Source organism: Chiloscyllium plagiosum, unplaced genomic scaffold (assembly GCF_037043375.1).
Source record: "Chiloscyllium plagiosum isolate Xiang-an unplaced genomic scaffold, Cpla_swu_hap1 HiC_scaffold_28, whole genome shotgun sequence".
Lineage (NCBI taxonomy): Eukaryota > Metazoa > Chordata > Chondrichthyes > Orectolobiformes > Hemiscylliidae > Chiloscyllium > Chiloscyllium plagiosum.
Window position 1 is genome coordinate 48,954,543 of NW_028270166.1, and position 21,159 is coordinate 48,975,701.

The following is a 21,159-nucleotide window of genomic DNA, read 5'->3' on the forward strand; positions in this document are numbered from 1 at the left end:
CTGGAACTCAATGTTGCTGGAAAAGTGCAGCAGGTCAGGCAGCATCCAGGGAACAGGAGAATCGATGTTTTGGGCATAAGCCCTTCACCCTCACCTTGACCTCTTTCCACCTATCACATTTCTGATGCCCCTCCTCCCTACCTTTTATCTTAGCCTGCTGGACAAACTTTCCTTTAATAATTTCAACCAGGTAGAGACTGGAAGGCTTGCGACCTTTCCACATGAAGGCTAGTCAAGAACTCTGATCAGTATGTTGTGTGGATGAGTGTCAGGTCTTTTATAGCTATATTGGGTCTGTGATGTGTGAATGTTGCTGGAAAAGCGCAGCAGGTCAGGCAGCATCCAAGGAGCAGGTGAATTGACGTTTCAGGCATGAGCCCTTCAGGGTGTGTCCTGAAGGGCTCATGCCTGAAACGTCGATTCTCCTGCTCCTTGGATGCTGCCTGACCTGCTGTGCTTTTCCAGCAACACTTTTCAGCTCTGATCTCCAGCATCTGCAGTCCTCACTTTCTCCTCTGGTGTATGCACTACTTCTCATTTGATTGCACTCTTGTCTGTTACTGTTATCTTTGTGATGAATGGAAGTGAGATTTAAGGTTTGTCCTCATCTCCCTGAAAACTGATTGAATGGTGAGGTTTGGGGTTTGGCTTTGTTGCCCTTTCCCCTGTGTATAGTGTTTTATTGTGAACTGCTTTGTTTATTGTCAACTGTGTATTTTGTGCTGTTTAAAATTTTTAAAATAAATAAACAGGAGATTTAGAATCTACATGGTCTAGGGGACTGACAGAGTTGATTGGCCATAGCCAGTGTATACTGTTGGTTTTTTTTTTGGGAACCTAATTCCTGAACTGGTTGATCTACACAACCAGTTTGTTAACAGATACTCTTTTTTTTGAGGACTTATTTCTAAACTGGCTGTTCTTCAATGTGTTTCAGGTATATTTCAATTCTCAGTAGGAAACTACTGTTTCACTGGCTGGTTACAGCCAGTGTTGCTCCTTTTTTAACTTTGAGAAAAGGACTATACTGATTTTGTGGCAAGGTTTAGCCCTTGCCCTCTGGATTTCTGTTGGTGATTGGACTGGGCCCCTGAGAGTCAACTGCACCTTTCCAGATGAACTGTTCCTCTGTGGGTAGGCCTGGCCCTCTGTGGGTGGACTAGATGTCAAGACTGAATACCTGTGCTGGGAGGTGCACAGTTGTTGCAGCCTGGAGTGGACCATTCCCTGTGAGTTAACTGTACCTTTTTACAATGAACTGTTCCTGAGTGGATCTGGTTGTGTGGATAGACCAGGCCTGCAGTTGAATGCCTGTGTGCATTTGCTGTCTTCAGGATGGGACTCTATCTCTGACAATGCATTCTGCCTTCAGTTGTGGACTCTGTTTCTGGTAATGGACTCTGCATTCTGAAGAGAACTGTTTATGATAATTGACAGTGTACCAGAAAGGACTCTGTTCATTGGTGATTGACTCCGTCATCCTCAGTCTTGTCTATCCCTGGGCATGGTAGGCCACACTGAGCTGGGAGGCTCATAGGTCATCCTGAAAGCTGTCGCCCCGAGATCTGGAGGGTGGTTAGGCCATCCTGAAAGGTGGAAGATGGGTAGGCCATACTGAGCACTGACTTCCCGAGAAGGGGTAATCGGGACGGGCCATCTTAGAGGTTGCCAGCAGGTGTCAGAACAGCTGAGTGCCAGGAGGTGCATAGTGACAGGCTGAAATCCATAAGGCCTGTGGGCTGCCCTGTGCATTGTTCCCCCAGGAAGGGGGATGAGTTGGTCTAGACATGGCCCTGATGTCTCAGTGCAGCCCACAGGCTGGTTGGTGCACTGGGGTGGGTGAGAGCCAATGATATGTAGGGGCAAAATAGCTGGAAGGCAGGTAGGCCATCCTCAGCGCTGTCACCCCAGGAAGGTACCAGGGTGGACAGTGCACAAGGGTGGTTAGGGAAGCCAGAAGGTTCATAAGCTGTCCTGAGGTGGGGGGGAGGGGTAGTGAAACAGGATGGGCTGTCCTAGAGGTGGCTAGAAGGTGTCAGGTGGACCAAGAGTCAGGAGTGAGGCAGATTGAGAACCAGAAGGGGCATAGGGGCAAGCTGTCTTTGAGTGGCCAGAAGGTGGGAGGGTTGTGTGGTTGCGGGGTTGCCAGGGGTCTGTTATATGCACTGTTCTATTGTTTGGTTTATTGGACTGTTTGTATGTGACTGTCTATTGTTTTCTTTTGATATGATAGTGGGATTTGAGGTTCATCCCCTTTTTCCCTGTGAACTGGTTGTATGGTGGGGATTGGGGGTCTGGCTTTCTCTTAAACTGCTGTTTCTTGTAACCTGCTGTTCATTGTTACTGTTTGTTTGTAACTTGTACTGGTTAATAAAATTTTTATAAATAGGGGCTTTAGAACTTAGTCTAGGGGACTAATTCTGAGCTGGCTGGCCAGCCAGTGTACAGTGCACAAGTAAATAGTGATTTGGTGATGGGATACTGGCCTCTGTAGTTCAGCAAAATACTGATTGGAAATGTCAAATCACAAACTGATCCAGCATAGAATGAAGCTATTCAACCCATTGAAAGAGCTCTCCAATTAGTCCTATTGTGATCTTTCAACAAAAGCCAATAAGTCTTTTTACATATACAGTTTGCATTATGTTCTCTTGTAAACAAACTGATTTTTAGTTTTCTCAAATTTTGCCATCTTTCTAAGAATCCACAAGCAAATGTGTCAAAAGAAAACAATGAAATTTTAGTTGGCATAAAATATCTATACACTCTTGGGGGTCAGTCCACAAATCCAGATCACAATTGATTGTCCATCTCAGTACCACATTCCTTGCCCTATTCCCATATCTTTTGATGTCATTAACATCTAGAAATCTGATGAACCCTGTCTCCTACATGCTCATTGACTGAGTTTCCATAATTGAGGTAGAGAATGCCAAAGACACACCCCTTTTTGAGTGAAAGAATTTGTCCTCCTCTCAGTCCCAGTTGCTGGATATTGCAACACTGTGCTCCTGGGATCTCCACTCACTCAAACAAGGGAAGTATCCTTTCTGGATCTACCAGGTGAGCCCATTAAAATTTTAAAATTCAATTATCACTTCACATTCTTAACTCTAAGGAATACAGATTCAATGTTTCAATCTCACCTTTTAATGTATGTACATCATTCCCTCCCACAGAGCTTACTGTTGACTATACATGTTTTTAGGGAGGTTGCTGAATAGTCTGATTTCATTCTGTTCTGCTTCACACAATGAAGATTCATCTTTAACAATTATCACCTATTTCTGGACTACTATTGATTCCTTGAATGGGAGGAACAAAGTGAGTGTGAGGACACTTGCTTATTATCTCATAACATCAGAAAACAAGAATCCAGAAGAGCTTGTTCCTTCTATGGGCTATAAGCAATTTTTAATCATGGTTTCTATCCAACCATTTTGTTTTATCAGGGCCAATCCTGCTAAAACTTGATCCCAAAAACTCTTAAGATCTATCTATCCATGCTTCTGCTGTTCAGTGACAACCAGCTTCCCTTGAAGAAACAAATTGCTGAAAAAAACTCAGTTCTGAAGGATAATGAACTGTAATAATCTGTGAACAAGTGCACAGATTCTAATATTTAGAACTGGGGGCAATTCAATATCATAAACATCCCCTTTGAGTAGTATTTAACCTCAAGGGTTAGTTTCACTTCGAGGCAAACTTTCTTCAATGCCAAAGATCATAGTTGGGATTTAATGGAAGTAATAAGGATCTGAGCCAATGAGTTCCACATTATGTCCCACAGGGTGTGCCTGCTAATTAAGTATCAGGCACTTAACTGGGCACAAACAGATCCCTGAGTTGTGTGGCCAATCAGAGGCAGGCAGCTGTGTAATTTTTAAGGAACAGTGATTTGTTAGTTATGGACTGCAAGGAGGTGGAGGATGACTGACTGAGACACCAATGTATGGGGGGAGGGGCACTGGACATGATGATGAAGTGGGATCACAGAACAAGGCAGTAGCTGTCAGTTGGCCATCCCCTCTCCAAAGCAGCATGCTTCAATCAGGCACTGAGCCTTTCAACAAGCTACCACCCACCTCCCTACCCTTTCCTCTCCATCACCACCCTATCATCTTGGAATCTAACAAGCAACTGCACCAGAGGTTCTTGCATGGTGTTACCCCACCTGCTACTGGGTTCATTGCTGACTGAAGAACCTCAACTGCTGGTGGTATGTGCAGGCCTTACATTGGCCTTCCTAGCCCAGCTTAATCCAGGCAGAAGCTGATGGCACCTGCAATCCTCCTGTCCAATTACATGCTTTCCCTCCATTAAATCCACCTTGGGAAGGGCATTATGCAATATCCTGTGAATTCCAAACCCACTTCAGAGATCTAAGCACATAATCCAATACAGTGCTGAGGAAATGCTGAAGAACCATCTTTCAAATCATACACTAAACTACAGTTTTGTTAGTCCTCGCAAATGGAAGCAGAGTGTATGGTGCTATTTAAACTCAATGGTGATATCCAAATTTACTAAAGTATATCGACTGGGCATTTATTACTTCGGTGTTTGTTGGATCTTGTGCACACTTTGGCTACTGAGTTTGTTGCAAGTGAGACGCAATATAAATGCAACTCCTTTCTCATTTAAAAATACAATTCACTTCTGTTTCTAAGCTGATCAGTTCCTGAATTGTGGGGTGTCACAAAGACACCCCTCATTAGCTTAGTAATCAAAAATGTTATGACCACCTCTAGCAACTGACTATGCAGCAGCTTTCTGTAAGATCACTATCCATCTCCCAAGTACACTTTCCCATCCACCTTCAGCCACCATCTCTAAAATTATTTCTCATTTCCAGCTCAAACAATTCAAAAGCTGTTCCATTGCAATGATTTGAAACACTAAGTTAGATTTTGAAAGCATTGACTCATTCCTTGATGCTTGAAGACTGAAGATTGGCTCAGGGTGGCAGTGAATCCTATTTGTACATATCTAAATATCAGTAGAGGCCAGGGTTGAAATCACATTCTGTTATAAGAATTCAGTTTTGACCCACAGTTATACCAAATTATTTCAACTGACAGTGTAGAACATTATAGGTCTCTGAGAAAATGAACACAAACCATGGTCTATGCTCTAATCTCAATACACTCAACAGGGTTTGACCTCTATTGTAAATTATACAAAGATTCTTACTGGAGCCCATGTCTTGCTATAACTCTGACAGGAGTGGAATGGAGATTTGGATGGGTGTAACTTAGGATGTGGCAGAGTAGGTGGGTTTGGACTGGAACCATGATCTCTAACATTAAGGAAGACAATACAAAGTATACTTGAAAGCCAATGCTGATGGGCAAAGATTCAAACAATGTTTGAAAGAGACAATTGGTAAGACTATGGAAGTGTGTAGCCAACTCAGTTTTCAGAAATCAGCATCTGGGGAAAGAGACTAAGGAAATGTCCTCCAATGTATGTTTGCTTCTCAGTCTGATAATGAGACAAATGAGATTTGATGTCTGAGAAAAGAATGGATTGTAATACTAATATAGTGCAATTTATAGATTCAATATAGTTGTATACCCAACTGTTCTTTTAAGTAGATTGTATTGATAGATACAAGGCTGTTTGAGACTAGGTTAGGTCATTAAATGGGTGCATTTGGGAGGCAGCAGTAATATGGCTTGGGTTACAGACAAAGGAGGAAACATGAACTAATGGACACAGGTCTATTTTATGGTGTGAGGTAAGTAGTCCAGAGTTCTGCACTAATAATCTGAGGACATAAGTTCAAATTTTACCACAGTAACTCAAATTTAAACTCAAATAAATCTGGAATTAAACATTAAAAAAATTATAGTTTTGGGATGGAATTTGCCATTGTTACCTGCTCTCTACGTAAGTCCAGACCTGGTGTTGGCTCTGGAATGGCCTAATATTCAGTGATCTCAATTCATGCTGGCCTTACCAATGATATCCACATCAATTGAATAATTTTAAAAACCCCAAGTCTCTAAATGAAAAATGTTTGCTCATCTCCTGTTCTGATCATTCTTCAAACATTGAATCCCAGTAAGAATCTGCTTGACAGATGGAATATTGTTTCTTTAAAGTTTCAGTGAAAATCATATCTTAACCTTCTCTATGCACAGGAACAGTCCTAACCTTTCCAATGCCTCTTCACATTAAATGCCCCTCATCCTGGTCTATACCTTTTCTATTCCCTTTACATCTTTCTTGAAATCTGGTGCTCAGAATTATCCATAATATTCCAGTGAGGCTTTAGCCACTGTTTTACATTTGAGAAAAATCTCTTAGCCTATATATTCGGTCCCTTTATTTACAAACTCAAATAATCCATGTCATTTTGATTACCCTATCAACTGGCCCGACCACCTTTTTGTAAATGGACATCAATGTCATTGAATCAGGCAGTGCAGCAGAGGCCCTTTGGCCCATCAAGTCTGTACTGCCAAAACTATACTACTACCTAGACTAGTCTCAATTTCCCACCTCTATCTATCTCCAAGGTTTCCCAAAGTGAAGGCAGAACCCCAAGTGGGATTATGAGATGACCCAAGCTCAGAGGCAGTAATGGCCACAACATAGATCTGATCAAGTTCCAACAGTTGTGCTCCCAATTCAACAATCTCCTTACTATCACGGTGACTTTCCCCAGCCCCATTTTCACATTTCCCTCAGGGGTTGGGTGCAACGATTTTTAAGCTTTGAAATGGGTCACAGTGGGACAACATTTGGGAAACATTACTGCTGTAACTTGTCAAATGTAAGCTACACTAGCTTTTTGTATTTGCCCTCCCAAAGTCTATCATTTCACACTTAGAGGATAAAAGAGTTGACAAATAAATAACAATGTCTTTAAGTGTTGAAGATAAAGACAGAAGGCTTGAACGATACTGCATTTTTTGATGATGGGCCGTGTGCTCAGACATGGAGATATGAAAGAATGAGAAGCTTCAATCATGCTTCCATTGGCACTGCCCCTTTGAGCAGATTGTCTATTTTCCCTCTCACTTAGAGCATGACACAGGCAGATTTAGCACTTGGATGGCACCTGTCCAGATCAGGGAATTTTGGGCCTTTTTACATCAACAGTGTTACTATTTGATCAACAAATGTTTCAATTGATTTGTTGTTTAATGACTGCCCTTCCCCAGGGTAATTACAACATTCGGTCTGATCAGCAACATTCATGCAGCATTAAGATGTATTTTTTCTTTCAAATCTTGATACTATTTGCTTTATTTCCCTTTTTTGGTTTTCTTCCAATTGGAAACTGTTCGGTAAGGAGATAGATGTGAAGGTCAAGCTCCCAGTATCTATATTAAGAATAACTATGTAGCCTTGTTGCTTCTACTGGGGATTGATAGCTACAATCCAGACAGCTGCAGCTATTCTCGGATAATTCCATTTGGACTCTTTCCTCCTGACACATCCAGAAGATTTCTGTAGATTCTCACCATCCCCAAATGTGTCATAAATGCCCCATCCAACAATAGTTTGATTCCAGTTTTAAGAAAGAAATTGGGTGAAGGAAAAGACAATTGTTTTTTTAATTCTAGCAGCAGCTCTCGTTGTAGATGGAGCTAAATCCCATTCACGATGTGGAAAGGGACTCCGTGCAAGACACGACTCAGTGACTCTGGCCAGCGTCCTGCAGTTTCTGGGATCACTGCTCTTGTTCCCCTGAAGTTATTTTAATCAACAACAATGTAAATAGAACAGAGTCATACCTTTTAAGGCCCATCGTTTTCGGGTTCACGGAAAAACGCCCCTTGCATTGACAAACCGGTTAAAACACCGCAAATCCCATGCATTCACAGCGCTGTAAACGATGCTCAAACCGCGAAATTAAAACATTTGTGCCATCACCAAAACTGTATACAGTACGCACTGCCCTCAGTTACAGCAATCAGAGTGAAATGTACAGACCTGGTTCGTATTTTAGGTAGAGAATGGACACGATGTAATAAGCCAGGTCAAACAGCGGGAACATGGACATCTTAGAAAAATAAAGAGCGATTTCGCTCAGGTTCAACACCGCCAGGATATCCATAACTGAAGAAGTTCGGTGTTTGCAGCTCCTGCGTGTGATTCCGATAGCTGCTTCGACCCAATACCTCTGAGTCTCGTCTCCAGTTCCTGGTCTCTGATATCTCTCTCTCTCTCTCTCTCTGTCTATATCTATCTATCTGCCTTTCCCTCTATCTGCCTTTCCCCAGCCACGGTTGACAGTGTAACTGCCCCCAACCCAACCCCCGGCCCTTCCTCAGCGATCACAAATAACCCCTTGACGTCAGGACCACAGCACACAATTGCACAGCCAACGTCTGATCCAAGCCAATCAGGGACTGAGTGTAACTGCAGCAGAAATAAACACGACATACACAGCCCTAAAAAGGCAGAGGAAGCAGTGATCAGGTATAGCCTAGTCAATGTGCAAACCTTCACTGAAGGCAAATACCTCCACGCACTCCTGCTTGGCCTGTTGTTGGGGGGAAGAAGGGGTGCGAATTTTGGAGGGTCACGAGGAGAGGATGCGAGCCTGAGGCTCCAGAAATTCTGATCACAAATTTTGAACCCGAATTCAATATGCACGTTTTGTTAAACAGAAGCAAGATGCCGCAGATCATGGAAACTTGAAACTAAAGCACAACAGATAACACCGCAAATGTTCAGCAGCTCAGGCAGCGTCGCTGCAGGGAGACTCGGAACTGCTGCTAAATGCGGCAGAGTTTTCTGAGCAGGACTCCTGTGAGATCGGGGCGTTAACCGAACCCCGGAAGAGTAGGGGGGAAAGCCTCGCCCACCTACAGATAAACCTGTACGGACAAGTTTAAAAACACAAAAACACACACTTAATGCACGGAAACAGACCCTTCGGCCCACATGGTTCATTCCGACCTGGTTTCCTAAACTGAACTAATCCTATATACTGTACCTGCGTTTGGCTCACGTCCCCTGTAAACCTTTCCTATCCATGGACCTGTCCAAAAGACTTTAAATGTGGTGGTTGTACCCATCTGTACCACTTTGCACTTTCTGACATTTGATTTTCCTCCCTCGTAACTACAGTGCTGAAGGTTTTCAATATTTTTCTACTGCATCAAATGAAACACAGCTCTTCTCTTTATAACAGAAAATGTAATTTGTATTTCAATAGGCCTGTCATATCCTCAAGAATATCACGGCCAATGATTTGGAGATGACGGTGTTGGACTGGGGTGTACAAAGTTAAAAATTACATAACACAGGTTATAGTCCAACAGGTTTATTTGGAAGCACTAGCTTTCAAAGCGCTGCTCCTTCATCAGCTGGTTGTGGAGTGTAAGGTCATAAGACACAAAATTTATTGCAAAAGTTTAGTGTGATGTAACTGAAATTATATATTGAAAAATACCCGGATTGTTTGTTAAGCCTCTCATTTTTGTTAGAATGAACATGTTGGTTTCAGTTCTTTCATATGTAAATTGCAGAACTTTTTAAAAGTTACATTCTCAAGTGAACTTTAACAACTGGTGCCATGTCAGCCCAGATAATGCATTGAAGGTATGAGGTGCCCTGTGTGAGACTGTCTGTGCCACAATGTTCAGACTGATTCTAATCTAAAAAACGGGTTTAAAGAACCTTACATGGATTGATGCAGTTTTTGAGCAAAATAAAATGTAATTCTGCAAGTACAAATTCACCCCACAAAGTTATATGTGTATGTGTGCATGTGGATGTATGTGTATTGGGTGGGGTGTTATGAGTGTCTGTGAGAGAGTGTGTGTATGTGTGTGAGTGTAAAGAGGTATAAGTCTGTGAGAGGGTGCATGTGTGCATGTGATTGTGGGAGTGTATGTCTGAGTGTGTGAGAGAGGGTCTGCGTGAGTTTATGGGTCTGTAGGAGTGTGTATGTCTGTCTGTAGGAGTATGTGATTGTGCGTCTGTGTGTGTGCATGTGTGTGTGTAGTGCAGCGGGTCACCTGTAGTGTGACATGAACTCATGGTCCTGGTTGAGGGATCCCAATTAGTACTGAACTTGGCTATCAGCCTCTGCTTGCCACTTTGCGTTGTTGCCTGTCCCGAAGTATGCCTTGGAGGACGGTCACCCAAAGGTCGAATGTCCCGGACCGCTGAAGTGTTCTCTGACTGGGAGGGAACACGCCTGTCTGTTGATTGTTGTGCGGTATCCATTCATCTGTTGTCGTAGCCTGTGTTTGGTCTCGCCAATGTACCATGCCTCAGGGCATCCTTGCCTGCAGCATATGAGATAGACAACGTTGGCTGAGTCACATGAGTACCTGCCATGTACATTAGACAATAGACAATAGGTGCAGGAGTAGGCCATTCTGCCCTTCGAGCCTGCACCACCATTCAATATGATCATAGCTGATCATCCTTAATCAGTATCCTGTTCCTGCCTTATCTCCATAACCCTTGATTCCACTATCCTTGAGAGCTCTATCCAACTCTTTCTTAAATGAATCCAGAGACTGGGCCTCCACTGCCCTCTGGGGCAGAGCATTCCACACAGCCACCACTCTCTGGGTGAAGAAGTTTCTCCTCATCTCTGTCCTAAATGGTCTACCCAATATTTTTAAGCTGTGTCCTCTGGTTCGGCACTCACCCATCAGCAGAAACATGTTTCCTGCCTCCAGAGTATCCAATGGTGAGAGGTGTCCCCAAGCGTAATGGTGGTTATCCATGTCAACACTCTGACATGTCTTGCAGCATCTACCGTGACAGGGTTGTATGGTGTTGTCCTGAAAGCCAGGCAGTTTGCTCGAACAGTGATCTGTTTGAGGTTTGGTGGTTGTTTAAAGGCAAGACGTGGAAGGATGGGGAGGGTCTTGGCGAAGTGCTTATCCTCATTGATAATGTGTTGCAGGCTGCGAAGAACATGGCGTAACTTTTTCGACTCCTGGGAAGTACTGGAAAATGAAGGGTACCCTGTCGGTTGCAGCGCATGTCTGTCTCCTGAGGAGGTCATTACAGTTTCAAACAAAACTTCTTCTCTATGCAGGACCTCCAATCAACTCTATACACCAGGTACATTGATGACATTTTCTTCCTCTGGACCCATGGTGACGAGTCACTGAAAAAATTACACAGGGATATCAATGGGTTTCATCCCACCATCAAACTCATCATGGACTACTCTCTACTATCTGTCTCATTTTTGGATACATGCATCTCCATCAAGGATGGGCACCTCAGCACCTCATGCTACCACAAACCCACAGATAACCTCACGATGCTACACTTCACTAGCGTCCACCCGAAACATATTAAAATAAAACTGAAATATCAAGTGTGTGGAGATCTAAAATAAAACAGGAAGTGCTGGAGAAGCTCAACAGGATCTGTGGAAAGAGAAACTACCCTTCGCTCCAACTCATCCATGCTGACCAGATATCCCAACCCAATCTAGTCCCACCTGCCAGCACCCGGCCCATATCCCTCCAAACCCTTCCTATTCATATACCATCCAGATGCCTTTTAAATGTTGCAATTTTAAGGAAGTGCGAGTAAAACACCTAGAAGGAACATTTAGGGCCTTGAACACCCAGAGGTGGTGGACGTGGATGATCTTTTGAATAGAGAGGCTGGTGGAGAGAAGGTGAGGTAAGGTGAATCCTATTCTGGTTCTGAAGGAGGAGGAGTACGGGCAGAAGTGCAAGGAATGGGTCAGACCTGAGCCATGCCACTTCTATGATGGGTGGCATGCATGACTGTGGGGGGAATTATCATTGGTTGAGGAAAAAGAAGACAAGTTAATATCACTGCTATGAATAATAGTATCAACTGGGAGATGAAATTTAATCTTTACAGGAGGCAGGGTGTGAAATGGTGCAGCTATGGTAACTGTGGGAGCTAGTGGGTTTGGAATGTATATTTACTAAATGGCCTATCTCTGGAATGGAGGCAGAGAAGTCGAGAAAAGAAGAGAAGAGTCAGAGATGGACAGTGAAAATGAGACAAAGGTTAGAAGAACAATTGATCAATTTTTCTTTTCCGGACAATGACCAGAAAGTGACACCAGGACAAGTCATCCATGTTATTTCACCTACAACTCCTCACATCCTGCTTCCTGTAGCGGCTTAATTTCATTTTCCTCGTGTCTCCTTCACTGTCACATCTGTTCCAGTGATGTTACCTTTCATAATGATTATGATATGTCATCATTTCCTCTTAAGTGAGGATTTTCTCTCACTTCTCTGCAATTCTGTCCTCACTCCTTCTCCTCTCTCCCAGGACCATGATAGATTTTCTCTTTCCTCACTTTCCACACCCCACCAGTCTCTTTTTTCAAAAGATCAACCTCTGCTGTTTTTGCTACATCGAGAGGGATGCCACCACCCGAGCACGTATTCACTCCCTGCCCATGTCTTCAGGGTCCATTCCTCCATCACTCCCAACACCTCATATTCCCTTCCCACAACCCCTTCCTGTGAAATCTCAGGATGTAAAACATTTGCCCTTTACCTCCTACCTCCCCATTGTCTGAGGCTCAGCCACTTCTTTCAATGATTTACTTCTTTCAATCTAGTCTACTATGTTTGCTGCTTACAATGCAGTCTCCTGTACACTGCACAGACCAGAACACCAGCCTTGGTAACAGGTTTGTAGAATGTCTCCACTCAGTGTGTAAGAATGGCCTCAACCTCCCAGTTTCCTGCTGTTTCAATGCACCATCTTGCTGTTTTGTCACATTTCTGTCATCAGCCTGCTCCAATGAAGTCCAGTACTACATGGAGGAACAACACCATATTTTCAACGTTGGTACTTTACAACCTTCCGGATGAACCTCTTTATTTGTTCACAGGATGTGTTACCACTGGCTGGGCTAGCATTTATTGCCCATTCCAAATTTCATCGAGGGCAGTTAAGAGTCAACTTTACTGCTGTGGATCTGGAGTCACTTGTAGGCTTGATCAGGTAAGGATGACAAATCTCCTTCCCTGAAGTACATTAGTGAACCAAGTGGGTTTTTACAAAATTGATTAATAGTTTTATGTATTTTTCAGGCTAGCTTTCCATTCCAGATTTTTATTGAATTCAAATTTCACATCAACCTTGTTGGTTTAACAAATTCAGGTTATGAACAGTGGCCTGCATTTTCATGCTTTAGCTTCTCCATGGTGCTCTATCCTGCTTTTGTGTTTCAGTTGGAGCTGACCTTTAACCTACCATTATCTACTGTGACTTCACTGTGACAATTGCCATTCAATCACACCTTTGATTTCTGGTCTCCACTAATCTCTAACCTTTCCCTGACTTTCCTTTTGGGAGAAAGTGAGTACTGCAGATGCTGGAGATCAGAGTTGAGAGTGTGGTGCCGGAAAAGCACAGCAGGTCAGGCAGTATCCGAGGAGCAGGAGAATTGACGTTTCGGGCATAAACTCTTCATCAGGAATGACTTTCCTTTGTCAAGTCCTGTCCAACTTCCCCTTTCAAGAGCAGAAAACCCATCACATTTCCCGCTTCAGTTCTGAAGAAGTCATATTGGACTTAAGATGTCTCCTCAGATGCTGCCAGACCTGCTGATTTTCTCCAGCGCCTTCTGGTTGTATTCTTGTAAAAGACCAGACTGCTCAGAGACTTGTCCAGGAGATTAATCTGTACCATTGCAATTCTGAAGGGTTTCCACCTCAAGGTGCAATTTACTTACTAACTGCACTGAGATGAGAAGAGAATTTTATTGTTTTAGGTGCGTTGAGAGTGACTGCTCTTGGCATCCAAGGAGCTCTAGCAAAACTGGAATCAATGGGAATCAGAGGGTTATCTCTCCCCTGGTTAGAGTCAGATCCAGCACAAAGGAAGATGCTCGTTTGAGGTCAGTCATCTCAGCTCCAGGATATCTCTGTAGGGGTTCCTCAGGGTAGTGTCCTACACCTAAACATCTTCAGCTGCTTCACCAATGATCTTTGCTCCATCATAAGCTCAGAATTGGGGATGTTCGCTGATGACTGCACAATGTTCCGCACCATTCACAACTCCTCAGATACTGAAGCAGTCCATGGTCAAACACAACAAGATTTGGACAATGATGTTTTGGGGCTGACATTACTGACTTGCAACAATCACAACCATCTTCTTTTGTGCCAGGTATGTCTGCAACCAAAAGATGTTTGATTCTTTTCCTGACGTTTCACACATTAGATGCAATTCAGTTAAAGCTTATTAAAGCTTGTACAAGCTAGGTGACCCCTCTGACACACTTCACTGGTCATGGGAAGTCGAATCAAAAATGAGGCCCTGAACAAAGAAAACACATCCCCTTTATACAGGTCAGTTGGTAATGCTTACAGGTACTCTGGCCACTCTCCCTCATGACCACATGTCACCCTAGGTACAATCTCTGAGATCATCCTCAGAGATCATGTAAATGTAAATGTCCTAACCCTGGGGAATCGTTATGCAGTCGATTTCCTGAATCCGTGATTCCCCAAGATAATGTAGGTGTGATACGTCCTAGCTTTGGGATGGCCCTGCAAACGAGTTCTGGCTCCGCTATTTCCCCAGACAATGTCGGTGTGATATGCTTCAGTATCAGGGATGTTCCCACAAGTGAACCTGATTGACTGGGGGATGGCTATGAAAGTATTTCTGAATGGAAGGGACTGAATGAGAGTTTAATTTGATAATAGTAGGAGATTAGTAGTAAATGACTGCCTAAATGAAGTGGAAGTCACCCACATTCCTGCATGAATATCGTCTCCACCCCCTTCCAGAATGTTCAGCTTCTGGAGGAAGACAGTACAATTTAACTCTTTAATATTATATTAATGTCTAGAGGAGATAGTCCAATTTAATCCTTTAATATTACACAGAGTGCTCTCTCCCTGATTCCCATTGACTCCAGTTTGGTGCCATATTCGTTCAAATACTGTGTTTACCGTATTATCTACATGTAATCTGTATTGCCACATCAGTAATACCTTTACAAGCTGCTAATTTTGAAATATATTTGTTATAAATTCAGATTCTTGTTACTTCAGATACAGTTTGCTATTAATCAATCAACTGAAGAAAAAGACCAAAGATTCAATCATTGTTTGTAAGACCATAGAAACAGCCATTCAAGTCTGCTCCACCACTCAATGGAATCATGGCTGGTTTGATAATCTCAAGTCCAGTTCCTTGCCTTATCCCCACAATCCTTAATTCCCCTACTGATGAAAAATCTCTCTATCTCAGCCTTGAACATACTTAATGATTCCTGATTCTCAGATTATACTGCCTGGTCCTAGACTCTCCCACAAGGGAAAACAATCTCCTAGTATTTACCCTGGCAAGTCCCCAAAGAATTAGAGTCATAGAGTCAAATTTAACTGAAACAAAAAGTCTGGAGAACATCAGAAAGTCTGGCAGCATCTGTGGAAAGCAAGCTGGGTTAGCATTTTGAGCCCTCCTTGAAATCTCCAATGTGTACAAATCCAACGTACTCAACTTTTCCTCTTCAAAAATCCCTTGATATCTGGGATCAACCAAATGAACCTTTTATGGGCTACCTCCAATGCCAGTATGTTTCCACTAGATGAGGGAGATCCTGAACAAGTTGTTACAGAATGCGCATTGGTCATTTCAAACTGGAATAAGGAGATATTCCTTCACACAGAGGGTGGTCAACCTGTGGAATTTTCTGCCACACAAGACTATAGAGGTGAAATCACTAATTTTCTTCTAAATTCATTCATGAAATGAGTGTTACTAACTTGGCCAACATTTATTCCCTATCCCTAGTTGCCCTCGAGAAGGTAATGATGAGCTGCCTTCTCAAACAGCTGCAGTCCATATGCTGTAGGTAGATCCACAATGCTACTATGGAGGGAAATTACAGCTTTTGACCCACTGACACTGATGGAGCAGCAATCTATTTCCAAGTCAGAATGGTGAATAGCTTGGAGGGGAACTTGAAGGTGGTGGTGTTGCCATACATCTGCTGCCTTTGTCATTCTCGATAGTAGTGGTCAAGGTTTGGAAGGTGCTGTCTAAGGATCCCTCGTGAATTTCTGCCACTACTGAGCATCAGGAGTGTAGAGAGTGGATGTGTGGCCAATCAAATGGGCTGCTTTGTCCTGAAAGGTAACAAGCTTCTCGAGAATTGTTGGAGCTCATCCAGACAAGTGGGGAGTATTGTTGTGGTTCTGTTCGCCGAGCTGGAAGTTTTTGTTGCAAACGTTTCATCCCCTGTCTAGGTGACATCCTCAGTGCTTGGGAGCCTCCTGTGAAGCGCTTCTGTGGTGTTTCCTCCGGCATTTATAGTGGCCTGTCCCTGCCGCTTCCGGTTGTCAGTTTCAGCTGTCCGCTGTAGTGGCCGGTATATTGGGTCCAGGTCGATGTGTTTGTTGATGGAGTTTGTGGATGAGTGCCATGCTTCTAGGAATTCCCTGGCTGTTCTTTGTTTGGCTTGCCCTATAATGGTAGTGTTGTCCCAGTCGAATTCATGTTGCTTGTCGTCTGCATGTGTGGCTACTAGGGATAGCTGGTCGTGTCGTTTCGTGGCTAGTTGATGTTCGTGGATGTGGATCGTTAGCTGTTTTCCTGTTTGTCCTATATAGTGTTTTGTGCAGTCCTTGCATGGGATTTTGTACACTACATTAGTTTTGCTCATGCTGGTTATCGGGTCCTTCGTTCTGGTGAGTTGTTGTCTGAGTGTGGCTGTTGGTTTGTGTGCTGTTATGAGTCCTAGTGGTCGCAGTAGTCTGGCTGTCAGAAATGCTCTTGATGTATGCTAGAGTGGCTAGTCCTTTGGGTTGTGGCATGTCCTCGTTCCGCTGTCTTTCCCTTAGGCATCTGTTGGTGAAATTGCGAGGGTATCCGTTTTTGGCGAATACCTTGTATAGGTGTTCCTCTTCCTCTTTTTGCAGTTCAGGTGTGCTGCAGTGTGTTGTGGCCCTTTTGAATAGTGTCTTGATGCAACTTCGTTTGTGTGTGTTGGGGTGGTTGCTTTCATAGTTCAGGACTTGGTCTGTGTGTGTGGCTTTCCTGTGTACCTTTGAGGTGAATTCTCCATTTGGTGTTCTCTGTACCATCACGTCTAGGAATGGGAGTTGGTTGTCCTTTTCTTCCTCTCTCGTGAACGGATTCCTGTGAGTGTGGAGTTGATGATCCGGTGTGTGTTCTCTATTTCCGTGTTTTTAATGATTACAAAGGTGTCATCCACGTATCTCATCCAGAGTTTGGGTTGAATTCGTGGTAAGACTGTTTGTTCTAACCTTTGCATTACTGGGGAGTATTCCATCACACTCATTACTCGTGCCTTGTGGATGGTGGACAGGGTTTGGCCATTCAAGAGGTGATTTACTCACTGAAATATTTCTAGTCTCTGACCTCTTTTGGACACTGTATTGATATGGTTAATGAAGGTATACTTTAAAAAAAAACATTGATTCCTTAAGGCTAAAGATGAGGGTTCAGAAAAGATTTACAAGGATGTTGCCAGGGTTGGAAGATTTGAGCTATAGGGAGAGGCTGAACAGGCTGGGACTGTTTTCACTGGAGCATCGTAGGCTGAGGGGTGACCTTATAGAGGTTTACAAAATTATGAGGGGCATGGATAGGGTGAATAGGCAGAGTCTTTCCCTGGGGGCGGGGAGTCCAGAACTAGAGGGCATAGGTTTAGGGTGAGAGGAGAAAGATATAAAAGAGACCTAAGGGGCAACTTTTTCACACAGAGGGTGGAACATGTATGGAATGAGCTGCCAGAGGAAGTGGTGGAGGCTGGTACAATTGCATCATTTAAAAGGCATTTGGATGGTTATATGAATAGGAAGAGTTTGGAGTATATGGGCCGGGTGCTGGCAGGTGGGACTAGATTGGGTTGGGATATCTGGTCGGCATGGACGGGTTGGACCGAAGGGTCTGTTTCCATGCTGTACATTTCTATGACTATGACATGCATTATCTGCCACTGTTTCAGATCTCCAGCACTGTAAATACAGCAGCATTTTACACCAGTGCTTCCACTGTGACCCGATTTCGAAACTTGAAAATTGTAGCCACACTTTCGTAGAAAATGTCAGAGTGGGTGGCATTCACTGTGAAAGCAGGGGGTCTTCTTTGGGACAAGGAGCACAACCATTATGACTTGTTCAGAGCTTCATGGTTAGAGAAAAAAAACCTGCAGATGCTAGAATCTAGACAGGCAAGGAGGCTGGAAGAACACAGTAAGCCAGGCAGCAATTACTGCTGTAGAGTTCACAACCCCAAAACGTCAGCTTTAAAATTGGGAAACAATGTTTTAGTGTGTATTATATTATTCTCTAGATGAAAAGGTGTTACTTGAAGCTCAGATATTTCTGCAATGGAAGCTCCTCGAATCTATTTTTTGCAGAATATTTGATGATCAGAAGCCACTGAAAGATTCTCAAGTTTACAAAACTATGGAGAAGAGATCGGCAACTCAAATTCAGTTTAACTGTTGTTAATTTGGGAGAATTTTGCACAATTTATATTTACAGATTTTCATTGTATGACTTACTGACATGAAAAAAATTAGAATTTTCTTGAAAATTTTATAATTTTTTTCTCTTTTAGAGTCAGAGACATAGAGATGTACTGTATAGAAACAGACCCTTCGGTTCAACTCATCCATGTCAACCAGATAACCTAAACTGATTAGTCCAATTTGCTAGCATTTGGCCTGTATCCCTCTAAATCCTTCTGTTTGGAAAGGCAAGGACTGATTACAGATAGTCAACATGGCTTTGTGTATGAGAAATCATGTCTCACTATGTTGACTGAGTTTTTTGAAGAAGTAATGAGAGGACTGATGAGAGCACTGTGAGGTCCTGCATTTTGGAAAGGCAAATCAGGGTAGGACTTATGGTAAGGTCCTGGGGGACATTGCTGAACAGAGACTTTGGTCTGCAGGTTCATAGTGCCTTGAAAGTAGAGTCGAATATAGACAGGATAGTTAAAAAAACATTTGGTATGCTTGCCTTTATTGGCCAGTGCATTGAGTGTAGGATTAGGGAGGTCATGCTGCAGGTGTACAGGACATTGGTTAGGCCAATTTTGGAGTATTGCGTTCAATTCTGGTCTCCCTGCCAGAAGAAGGACATTGTGAAACTTGAAAGAGTTCAGAAATGATTTACAAGGATGTTGGAGGGGTAGACAAGGACTTTTTCCTGAAGGCATAGATTTAAGGTGAGGGGGGAAAGTTGGATTGAAGGGTCTGTTTCTGTTGTGTACAGCTCTATGACTCTTTTCATATACCCATCCAGATGCCTTTTAAATGTTGTTGTTGAAACGGTCTCTACCACCTCCCCTGGCAGTTCATTCCAGACACACACCACATTCTGCATGAAAAAGTTGCCCTTTTGGTCTTTTTTACGTCTTTCCCTTTGCATCTTAAACCTATGCCATCCAGTTTTGGACTCCAGTGCCCTGGGAAAATACTTTGGCTATTCACTCTATCATGCACTTCATGATTTTATAAACCTCCACCTCAGCCTCCAATGCTCCAAGGAAAACAGCCCCGGCCTATTCAGCAACTCTCTATAGCTCAAATCCTCCAACCATGGCAACATCCTTGTAAATCTTTTCTGAACCGTTTCAAGTTTCACAACGTCTTTCATACAGCAGGGAGACCAGACTTGAATACAGTATTCCAGAAGTGACATAACCAGTGTCATGAAAAGATTCTAGATTAGAGTGGTGCTGGAAAAGCACAGCAGGCCAGGCAGCATACAAGGAGCAGGAAAATCAATGTTTCGGGCATTCCTGATGAAGGGCTTTTGCCCGAAATGTCTATTTTCCTGCTCCTCGGATGCTGCCTGACCTGCTATGCTTTTCCAGCACCACTCTAATCTAGACTCTGATCTCCAGCATCTGCAGTCCTCACTTTTGCCCAGTGTCTTGTACAGCCACAACATGATCTCCCAACTTCTAAACTCAATGCACTGACCAATAAAGACAAGCATACCAAACACCTTCTTAACTACCCTGTCTATCTGCAACTCCACTTTCAAAGAACTATGAACCTGCACTCCAAAGTCTCTTTTTTTTTAAGATTACTTAAAGTGTGGAAACAGGCCCTTCAGCCCAACAAGTCCACACCGACCTGCCGAAGCGTAACCCACCCATTCCCGTACATTTACCCCTTTACCTAACACTACAGGCAATTTAGCATGGCCAATTCACCTGACCTGCACATCTTTGGACTGTGGGAGGAAACCGGAGCACCCAGAGGAAACCCACGCAGGCACAGGGAGAATGTGCAAACTCCACACAGTCAGTCGCCTGAGTCGGGAATTGAACCCAGGTCTCTGGCGCTGTGAGGCAGCAGTGCTAACCACTGTGCCACCGTGTGGCAATACTCCCCAGGGCGTTACTATTAAATGTATAAGTTCTGCACTGAGTTGCCTTACCAATGCAGCACTTCACATTTACCTAAATTAAAATCCATCTGCCACTCTTCAACCTATTTGCCCGTCTGATCAAGATTTCATTGCACTCTGACGTAACCTTCTTCGCTGTCCACGACACCACCAATTCTGTGTCATCTGCACTTCCAGTGATTGCATCCAAATCATTCATATAAATGACAAAAAGCAGTGGACCCGGCACTGATTCTTGCGGCACACCACTGGTCACAGGGTTCTAGTCCGAAAAGAATCCCTCCATCACTACCCACCCTCAGTCTCCTACCTTATAGCAAATTTTGTACCTAAATGACTAACTCTCCCTGTATTCCATGTGATCTAACCTTGTTAGCCAGTCTACCATGAGGAACTTTGATGAACACCTTGTGGAAGTTCATATAGACAGCATCCACCAGTCTGCCTTCAATTTTCTTTGTTGCTTCTTCAAATAACTCAACTAAATTAGTGAGACATGTTTTTCCACATGCAAAGCCATGTTGACTATGCCTAATCAGCCCTTAACTTTCCAATTTCATGTAAATGCTGTCCCTTTGAATCCCCTCGAACAACTTACCCACCTCTGATGTCGGGCTCACTGGTCCATTGTTCCTTGGCTTTCCTTACCACCTTTCTTAAATAATGATTAAACAAATAATCAATAAATGGGATTCAAGTCATTTAGCACCCCTTGAGAAAAAGAACATGAAATGACATCACTACAGGAAATGACCTCACGAACTCAAGGAAACCTAAACACATAAATAAAAAGTGGGCCATACCACCAGTG

The 21,159-nt window shown here is 43.3% G+C and overlaps 1 protein-coding gene across 1 annotated transcript in view; it reads right to left on the reverse strand.

Moving 5' to 3' along the window:
• Positions 1 to 8,245, reverse strand: part of tmem38a (transmembrane protein 38A) — a 55,710-nt gene extending 47,465 nt beyond the window's left edge. The window contains exon 1 of the mRNA XM_043720802.2: positions 7,948 to 8,245. Within this exon, the coding sequence (XP_043576737.1) occupies positions 7,948 to 8,071 (124 nt within the window). The 5' untranslated portion in view covers positions 8,072 to 8,245. The remainder of the gene's footprint in view (positions 1 to 7,947) is intronic.
• Positions 8,246 to 21,159: the final 12,914 nt, after the last annotated feature.